Source organism: Eubalaena glacialis, chromosome 6 (genome assembly GCF_028564815.1).
Source record: "Eubalaena glacialis isolate mEubGla1 chromosome 6, mEubGla1.1.hap2.+ XY, whole genome shotgun sequence".
Taxonomy (NCBI): domain Eukaryota; kingdom Metazoa; phylum Chordata; class Mammalia; order Artiodactyla; family Balaenidae; genus Eubalaena; species Eubalaena glacialis.
In genome coordinates this window covers 68,576,490-68,587,034 of record NC_083721.1, presented here as the reverse complement: position 1 = coordinate 68,587,034, position 10,545 = coordinate 68,576,490, and the positions used below count along the sequence as shown (strand labels likewise).

Below are 10,545 nucleotides of genomic sequence, written 5' to 3'. Positions count from 1 at the left end.
CTTTTGAGACTGAGGCTTTTATATCTGCCGTGAACAAATCATAAAGCCTAGGCAGGGTTAAAAATCACATGAAGGCCTGACAGCCTGACTCAATGATATTGCATACAGGCTCTGCTACAGCCGCTGAGGCCCTTCTGCATACTTGCTGAATGTATTGTTAATTGTCCATCAACTCTTCTTTTCCACATATCTTGTTCTCAGTCTGTCTCATGAGCATTGAAGTTTCTAGTCTCTCAGCCACTGGCTGCATGTACGATAACTTATTTCAATCACTATCAGTTTAAACAGTCAGCCTAGGCCAGCAGTTTGTCACCTCTGCCTACACTATGCTTCCTTTCCCTCAGGACCACCCAAGAGATGAGCTAGGTCTGAAAGGAGCTTAGGTGACTTTGGTTTTCTTCTTTACGTAATTAGTCAAAGGGAAGTTTCGCAAATAAAGTCTGAAGGTCTAAGTGGCAAGGAGTTAACCCAGGGGATTCTAGGATTCTACTAGGACATAACAAACAGCTCTGAAAACATTCTGGAGTTTTCATATGTGTTCAAACTTCCTTAGGATTTTCGCATAATCAAATGAAGCACTCCTACCTAAAGGCTGTAGAGCAAATCTCTAGGGGTGCCTTTTTGTTTGTCTATACTTATTTCAGTCTGAAAATGATTTGAGGTAGCATATAAAGATATGAACAGTTTTTCAAGATAATATAAGGTGAGGAACTGGGAAGGAAAAGAAAATTAGGATCTGAGAGAAAAAGATTAAACCAGGAGTAAGTTTAGTTTAGGAGTAAGCTTATCCCAAAGGGATATCACAATATCCTATTAGAAAGATGGACCACTAATTTTGCTCTGAGGTCTGGCAGCCATCAGAAGTACAGAATTTTAAAACCTTGTGTATGAATTGCAGTGTCCATATTTTAGGGAAAAGGAAGAAAGTAAAACTACTTGGAACAGATAAGAATAGTTATTCTTTAAGTATTGAGGCCTGCAAGAAATTTCTTCTGTGTTTCCATAGGGAGGACACTGTGAAGTTATGAAACATTCTTTATTTCTCTAGTAAATATAATAATTGTTTTATAGGGTTTTTATTTAGCTGTCCCTTGATGTAAGTGCATAGCAAAAGAATTTTGAGTAATTCACTAAAGTTACCTCTGCAAGTGGCTAAAATGCAGTTCCAGACACACAGCTTTCTGATGATCTGCTCTATTCCAAAGTTAACATTTAGAGTATCTGGACTAGAGGAGTGAGTGGATTGCATAAAGAATATATGTTTGTTTTAAAACAAAACAAAAATATGTTTTTATTTTAGTTTTGGGTTAAAAGATAAAGCTATACACACATATTTGATGAGTCACTAAATTCTACAGTGTTTGATAAGAAAAACAAACAGTAGCATTCCCAACCCTGTTTCTCCTTCTTCTGAGGCAGTCTGCTTTCAACCCTTTTAATTTGTTATTTTGGTGTTTCCTCAGTAGCTAAATATCATGTTTATAGTGCATCTTGGCTTTTCATTCTTTGCATTAGCTGTTGACTTTCTTATATGCTAACACGGTTTAGTTCTCTTTACTCCCTCTGTTTTCACAGTATAGACGTGCATTTTCAATATACAACCCCTTCCCCATTGTCCTGATGTAATTTAATTTTAATTTTGATTAAATCAGTATTCAATGTTTACATTTTTATGACTACAAATGCTGTTAGACCTGAGACATGTGTTACTGTTATTTTCCTCAACACCTTTGTTTTTCCTGGAGTGAATAACTGTGTTTTTGTTGTTGTTGCTTACTTAGTTTTCTTTGTACTTATCAATGTAATTAACGCCAGATTTACTGCCATTTAATCCACATTTTTCAAGATGTTTATTCCTATCTATTTAGTCTTCAGGAAGAAAATTCTCTTGGAATCTCTTTTTTGCTCTTAAATGAATCAGTTGCCCTGTACTCCTAGGACACAGTTTTCATCTTAGAATATCCCCCTCCATTTCTCTCCTGTGTTAGAGTTCCTGTTTCTTGTATTCCATGTTTTCCTCATCTTGGTTTTGTGCCATCATTTTGTTGGAATAAATAATTCAGTAACTCTCTAAGAAAAGATACAGGGGAGGTAAATTTATTGAAAATGTCTTGTCATCTCTTACACCTGATTGATAGTTTGGCTGAGTATAGAATTCTAGGCTGAAAATAATTTCCCTTCAAAATTGTGAGGACATTCATCTGTTCCCTTTTAGCTTACATTGTGGTTCAGGAGTCTGAAGATATTCTGATCCTTGATCCTTTGTATATGAGATAGTTCTGTCTCTGTCTCTCTCCCTCTCTCCCTCATCTCATCTCTTTCTCTCTCTCTGGAAATACAGCTGGATCTTGAACAACATGGCTTTAAAATGCATGGGTTCACTTATACGTAGATTTTTTTCAGTAGTAAATACTACAGTACAACAGGATCAGTGGGTGGTTGGCTCTGTGGATGCAGAACAGCGGATATATTCAGTAGAAGAACCGCATATATGAAGGGCCGACAATAGTATACATGGATTTTTGACTTCACGGTGGGTGGGTACCCCCACTCCTTCCTTGTTCAAGGGTCAACTGTAAATAGAATCTTTTAGTCTTGTGTGTTCTGACGTTTCATGATAATGTATTTTGGTGTGGGTCTATTTTTATCATTCTGTCTAGTCCTTTGAATCTAAGAAGTCATGCTCATCAATTTTGGGCAATTCTTTTGAATTCTATTTTACCATTTTCCCCCATCCTTTTTCTCTATTGCCTATTTTTCCCTGGAAGTCCTGTTGTTTAGGTGTAGGGCCTTCTGGATTGGCTCTATAATTTTCTTACCTTTTTTATTGTTTTTGCTTTACTTGGGGAGGATTTTCTCACCTTCATCGTATGAATCCTATATTGAAGTTTTCATTTTTGCTATCATGTTCCTGATTTCTAAAGATTTTTTTTTTTTTTTTTGTCTCATGGATATATATTCTTAATTTATCTCTCCAAGAAGATTGGGGGTAGTTTTGTTCTTTGAAATTTTTTCATAATGAGTTTTTCTTTATAATTTTAAAATTTCTACTATAATGTTTCTAATTTCCAATATTCTCTTAAGTCTTTGAGTACATGACATTCTTTCTTCTGCTGATGTCTTCTGAATTACTTTTCTTCTAGTTTCTTTTTATCCCTGCCTAATGTTAGCTGTTCTTCAGGTGAGGGTTAATCCTTGGTTTATTCTTCATGTTTGTGGGCAGAGTCTAAAATGCTTGTGGGTGGGACTTACCAGCTGTGAGTTTCAGTGCATGGTGATCTTGCTGAGCTTTTTGAGGGTAGTCCCCATGTTGATATTTTTAGTTCCTCTTGGGTTGGTCAGATTTTCTAGAGAAGACTTCTCAATTTCCCTTATGGACGGTAAAGGCCTGTGTGCCAGCACTCTTCAAGCTAAGTAGGGGAAAGGCTTCAAGCATTCAGAAAGCATACATTCACTTGATCACCCTTGTTTTGGAGCAGTACCTTTACCTTCTACTGTACCTAGTATTCCATAGTCCAGAGACACTCTTTTAACTTTTTCTAGAGAATAAAATTCTAGTTGTCTGTCAGAGTAACAAAAAGTGTGGAACTGGGAGGGTATTTAGGGATGTAGTTGTTCTCAAGCAGTTTTCATCGAATCCTCCTTATTTCAGCTATCACCTCCTCCTCCCTACCCCCATCACCATCTTTTCCAGAGGTACTTGGTGCTGTTAATTCCTGAGCCTTTTGAAGAGTCTGCAGAGTAAATTCTGTTGGTTCTTGGCTTTTCCTACTGCCAGCTTAAGACTTGCCTTTCCCAGATCTGTTAAGTCAGTTACCATTTATGCATCTGCTTTTCAGCTTCTAAAATTAATTTTGTTGCTGCTGACTCCTCTCTTGTTCTTGTTCTTGTGTTTTATGCTTATAAAATGATGCCTTTATTGTAGCTTTAGTGATGTTTCCAGAGAGGGTGAAAGAGATGTGTGTTCAAGGCCTCTCTCTTTGCCTAGATGTCCTGACATTATTTCTTACTACCAAGCTTTTAAAGAATATTGGGGATAAAGAGTTAGAAGATACATCTGGAATGTAGATAGGCAGTTTTGCTAATTAAAGGCAAGTTCATCATCATCATCACCACCACTAACTTTTATGTGTGGAGTGCATTAATTTTCTCATTGAATTCTCATAATCTTTATGAGGAGTACTATAATTACATTCATTTTATAGGTGAAGGAAATTAAGGCTTAGAAAGTGTGTGGAACATGCATAGCATCACACACTATGTGGGCAGGATAGCTGACTCCAAATTCTAACTGCTCTTAACACTGGGCCTGGGCATCAATGCCTTCTTTATAATCAACATCAGCTAAGCTAGAACTAAGATTGATATTCATGCAAGAAAATTTAGAAGCCTAGCCAGGGCACATGGCTAAATAGAAAGCCAATCTATCTTTACACTTCTTGTTCTAGGGAGTTACCACCCACCAAGAAGCTGTTAAGTCCTTTAAGTCTATCCTATCTCAGAGTTGTAGATCTAGCGTCAACTTAGGACTTCAGGGCCAGTGGGCTGGGGTTGAAGTTGCAGTAGTGGTCAGGCCCTACAGCCTTGATGGCCGCTCCATCAGGAGATTCCCACCAGCCTGGCTGCATGTATTTCACCATTTTAGGGATTCATGCTGCCATTATGTCAGTGGACTGTTAGATGCTGGTAGTCAGTTGTGATGTTGACTGACTTAGCAGGGAGGTGCTGCTGACTTACAGCTGAATGAATGAAATGTGATGAATCACCCTTTTACTTTCCTTTTGGTTAAAGCTGAAGGAATTGAAGAATCTGCAGCAGCAATACTTACAGATTAACCAAGAAATCACTGAGTTACGTCCACTGAAGGCTCAACTTCAGGAGTATCAAGATAAGACAAAAACATTTCAGATTATGCAAGAAGAGCTCAGGCAGGAAAACCTCTCCTGGCAGCATGAGCTGCATCAGCTCAGGTATGGTAATCCCTGCTTTTTAACCCTTTTCTTTTAGTTTTTTGTGTTTTTTTAAATGAAATAATTATAGATTTATGGGAAATTGCAAAAATAGTACAAAGAGCTTTCATGTACCCTTCATCCAGTTTCCCATCACTGTAGTACAATTTCAAAACCAGGAAATTGATATTGGTAGGATTCAGAGATCTTATGCAGATTTCACACCAATTTGACATTCACTCAAGTATGTGTATAGTTCTATGCAACTTTATCATATGTGTGGACTCATGTAACCACCACTACAACAAGATATACAGCTGCCCCATCATCACAAATATGTCCTTTGTGCTACTAGTTTATAGTCACACTTTTCCCCTCCCTCCCATCCCCATATCCCTAACTTCTGGCAACCACTAATCTGTTCTCCATCTCTATAATTTTGTCTCGTTCTGAGAATTTTTTAAAGTATGCAACCTTTTGAAATTAGCTTTACTCATGCATAATGCCCTTGACATCCATTAACATCATTGCGTGTATCAATACTTCATTCTTTTTATTGATGAGTAGTATTTCATGGTATGAATGTACTGCTTTAACCATTCACTCATTGAAGGGCATGTGTTGTTTCTAATTTTTAGCTATTATAAATAAAGCTGCTATAAACATTTGTGTATTGGCTTTTATGTGGGCAATAAGTTTTAATTTTTCTGAGATAATTGCCCAGGAGTGCAAATGCTAGGTCATATAATAAGTGGCGTTTAGTTTTTTAAGAAACTGCAAAACTATATTCCAGAATGACTGTATCATTTTATACTCCTACCAGCAATATATGAGTGATCCAGTTTCAATATCAAATGCTGCATCCTTATCAGCATTTGATATTGTAACTAAATTTTAGTTTTTTACAGGTATGTAATGCTGTTCCACTGTGGTTTTAATTTGCATAATGGCTACTAATGTTGAACATTTTTTACATGCTTATCTATAGGTCCTTTTTGATGAAATATTTGATCATGTGTTTTGTCTATTTTCTAAGTGGGTTGTTAATTTTTACTGTTGAGTTTTGAGAGTTCTTTATGTATTCCAGGTACAGGTTTTTTTTTTTTCGTTTGTTTTTTTTCTCTCTCTAGTTGTGGTGTGCAGGCTCCAGGGCGTGTGGGCTCTGTAGTTTGCGGCACGCAGGCTCTCTAGTTGAGGCGTGCGAGCTCAGTAGTTGTGGTGCGCAGGCTTAGTTGCCCCGCGGCATGTGGGATCTTAGTTCCCTGACCAGGGATCGAACCCGCACCTCCTGCACTGGAAGGCGGATTCATTATCGCTGGACCACCAGAGAAGTCCCCAGATACAGGTTTTTTGGTCAGATACGTGGCTTGCAAATATTTTCTTCCAGTCTGCACTTTATTTTTTTCATCCTTCCATTGAGAAGGTCTTTTTAATTTTGATGAAATCAATTTATTGATTATTTTCTCTTTATTCAGATTCAGTAATTTTTATTGTTCTGTCTTCAAGTTCACTGATTTTTTTTCTTTTTCCTTCATCACTTCCAATCTGCTATTGAGTCCATTGAGTTAGCTTTTTATTTTGGCTATTGTATTTTTCCATTCTAAAATTTCCATTCAGGTCTTCTTTATATCTTGCTGAGGCTTTCTCTGTTTTCATTTATTTCCAGTGTGTTAGTAATTGCTTGTTGAAGCATTTCTATGATGGCCACTTTAAAATACTTCTATAATTCCGTATATATAGGCCAACATCTGTGTCATCTCGGGTGTTGTAATCTATTGATTTTCTTTTCTCAATCAAGTTGTGATTTCCCTGGTTTTTAGTATGATGAGTGATTTTCAGTTGTAACCTGGACGTTTTGGAGTCCTATAAGTTTTAAGACTCAGTCTTACTTAAATCTTTGGTAGACTTCCAATGACACCATGCCAGCAGGGGAAGGGGAACACTGCCACTTTACTGCTGGAGGAGGGTGAAGTCCAGTGGGCTCCCTACTCAGCCTTCATTGATACCCCTAGTGGGAGGCAGTGCCCTGATACTGCCAGAGGAAGTCCAGGCTCCCCACTTAGGTAGCAGTTAGCAGGGAGCAGTGCCTCATTACTGTTAGGTGAGAGTAGAAGTCTAAGCTCCACACATGGCTTCCATTGATACCACTCAGGGGTGTGGAGGGCAGCACTTCATTGTCACTGGGCAGTGGTGAAAGTCCAGGCTCCCCACTCAATCTCCACTGACACTGCAGGAGGGTGATTGAGGAGGGGCACCTGTTACCACTGGGTAGTGCCCACAGTCCAAACTTCCCTTCTGGCCTCTTCTGTTACTACCTCTGCAGAAACAGGGGGAAACATTTCAGTCTGTTATGGGTGGAGGTGGATGTCCAGGCTCCACATGTTGTCTCCACTGACACCATAGCGAGGATGAGAGTGAGGGTGGTCAGAGAGAGGCACCTCTTTACCAGAGTGGTGGACAGTCCAGTGTACACACTTGGCCACTTCTTCTTCTTCTTTTTTTTTTTTTTAATATTTATTTATTTATTTATTTGGCTGCACCGGCTCTTAGTTGCAGCACGAGGGATCTTTATTGCCGTGCGTGGAATCTTTAGTTGCGGCATGCAGGATCCTTAGTTGCAGCATGCGGGATCTTTTAGTTGTAGCACGTGAGCTCTTAGTTGCAGCATGTGGGCTCTTAGTTGCAGCATGTGGGATCTAGTTCCCTGACCAGGGATCGAACCCGGGCCCCCTGCATTGGGAGCTCAGAGTCTTAACCACTGGCCCACCAGGGAAGTCCCCACTTGGCCTCTTCTGACACCACCTAGCAGGGAGGGTGAAGTGCACCTAGTTACCTCCAGGCAAGAATGACACTAATCTGTCCACTAGGAGTTTGTTAATGGCGGTAGGGAGATACTGTAGTCTTTCCATGGTGTTCTGCTGCAGTTGGGTGGTTATTGTCATTAATGTTTCTGTCTTGCTAGTCCTCCCCTTCCTGGGCCTTTGGCAAAAGACAGCAAACTTTTCTTGGCACTCATTCGTGTTCTAAGTTGTTGGATCCTCCCTCACCCAGTTTGGGATATGTAGAATTCAAAAAGAAAAACCAGTGTAGTCACCACCATGTCATTCCTTAAGTCCTAGAGTCCTGAGCTTCTCTACCTTCTTCTCCATCTTTTCCAGTCGTCTTATGTTTGGTTTTATATATAATTTCCAAGGTTTTTTATCTATACTTAGTGGGCGGAATAAGGAAAAATGCACCTACTCCATCTTGTCTGGATCTAGAAATCCAAGCCCTTTTCCTTTAAAGATGACTAACAGTGCTATATGTTCTATTAGAGGGGAAAAAATTATGATAGGAACTCAAATTTTGGATGGTTTTTTAATTCATTGTTTCAGATTTGATCTGAAAAGTAAAGGTAACGAATAAGTGCTTAACAGTATATAAAAACAGGTCCTGTTGTTGCAGCCTCATTGTTGGGACTTTATTACTGTTTACTGTAAGATGGTGGTACATGCCACCTTAGTAAAATCAAACCCAAAGCTTTCAGAGTTTGATACTAAAAGGGGAATCTCCATGTTGGAAAGTGCTGCTGATCAAGCAGCACCTGCTTTGTCTCACCTGCTGCTACAGGACAAACATAGGCAAGTGAATACAGAGAATATGAGGTGGAATCTAGAGTCCCATCCAGGTTACATTATCTACCATGATGACAGATATCAATATAGTAAAATAATTATTGTAACATCCCTAAGAGAGCTCTTAATGTGTAGATAGAAGAGATTTGTTCCTTCACAGATCCTAGATGCCATGCACTTTACTTACGTGATATTTCAAAATAAACCTTAAGCAAGGTTTATACAGCAAAATGCTGTTTAGAATTTGGTCATTTAAATTTTATGGAGTGAAATTACATCCAAAAGATTTTCATATTCAACATCTTTACAGACTTTCTTATAAGTGAAAATATATTAAACTTATTCCATGGAGTTGGCAACTTCCCCAGATAATAAAAGAACACATTTTTTAAATCAAAGGATGATTGCAGAGAAGGTAAAAAAACTGAATTTTTGCTCTCTGGGAATACAAATTGCTTCTGTTTCTTCTTTCTGGAATTGAACCCTAGAAGAAAGATGCTCCATTTCGACCTCATCCTTTTTTCCACCAGGGAATAGCTGCCCTAGCTTATTCTGTTAGAATCTCAATTCACCATCAAGAGATCATCTTCCCTCAGATGCACATTAATGTTGACCACTGAATTTAGGGCCCCCCAAAGGTGATTGGCAGCACATGGGAACATCACCTTGACGTCTCCCATATTATCTCCAGAACTAAAAAAAATATTGGAACTAAAAAAAATATTGTGTCCAGTTTCTAGTGTAAACGGAAGAAGGGCTGCAAGGCTCTAAAGGGTTATTTTCTGCAGCCACTTGTTCCTCTTTAAACTTCCTCACAGGGCATTCTGAAAGGATACTTTCCTTATAAAGTTGACCCTTAAGGGAAGAGAAGAAGAGGGAGAAAAAAAATGATTTCTGGTCTATTGATTTTTTTCTTCCCTCATTTTCTCCCTTTCCACCTTTCTCTTAGCCTTTCTCTCTTTACCTTCCACATTTGAGCAGTTTTGAAGAAAAGAAAAATTGTATATCAAGTGGATGTGAGTAAATTATGAGAAGGAAAGGAAGACATTTTACTTCACTTTTAGAAGAAGAAAATGAGGACACATTTGATTCACTGACTCTAGGACCAGTTTCTTTAGCCGAATATCTTTAAGACTCCCTGTTTTTTGCTCTTGAAATACTTGGGAGAAATGAGGTTTTCAAACATGAAAAAGCTGGAACATCTCATTCAGGCTTCTATGGCACTGGGTTTGGCTTATGAGAAGAGCCTGGACTTATACAATAACATTTCTCTTCCACTTGTAGCTACTGATTTGCTTATTCTGCTCTGGTTCCTGTGCTCTCTTACTTAAGGGGTAAGTGAGGTATAGCCCGTTTATGGCTGTGTTCTCTTAAGTAATCAGGTTTGTTCCTTAGTGCCTCTTCTCCACTGAGGGTCTCTCCACACCATAACTACTTGTCCGTCTTTCTAAACAAAATGGCGACTTAAAGCTTTATGGAAGAATTGTGATCTTTCTTGTGCATTCTCAGTCTTACACTCCTTCTTTCTTATTCTCTCTCATTTTTCACAGACAAATATCGGAGAAAGTGTTTTAGAAAATTTCTGTGCCTTTTCCATATAGTGGCCTTGTAATTAAAAAATTTATTTTAGTTTCTAAGTTTTAGCTCTGCCTTTTAAAAAAAATCTGACTGTAATCCAAGTCACCTCTTGACATAGCAGGATTATTTCATAATTGGTGTATGTCCTTTAGAAAAGAAAGGACCATTTTACCTTACTTCTAGAGAGAAACAAAAAAGTCAGATGCAATTCAAATAAAACCTTATATTATTAGGAAAAATTAGAGACATGGGTACTATTCAAAGTAAAGAGATGCTGCAGAAATTTGATTACAATCCTAATGGTTTTCTTCAATCATAGTGTAGAAAGAAGTAGAACTAAAGAATATGGCAGAGAGGCAGTTTTTGATAGAACTACAGAAAATTAGCTGGGGTCAATTAGAAGC

The 10,545-nt window shown here is 38.4% G+C and overlaps 1 protein-coding gene across 11 annotated transcripts in view; it reads left to right on the top strand.

The window, feature by feature from the left end:
* Positions 1-10,545, top strand: part of GOLGB1 (golgin B1) — an 86,669-nt gene that overhangs the window by 64,573 nt on the left and 11,551 nt on the right. For all 11 annotated transcript variants that reach the window (XM_061194218.1, XM_061194217.1, XM_061194215.1 and 8 more), the window contains one exon: positions 4,792-4,970. In XM_061194218.1, coding sequence (XP_061050201.1) covers positions 4,792-4,970 — 179 coding nt within the window. The remainder of the gene's footprint in view (positions 1-4,791; positions 4,971-10,545) is intronic.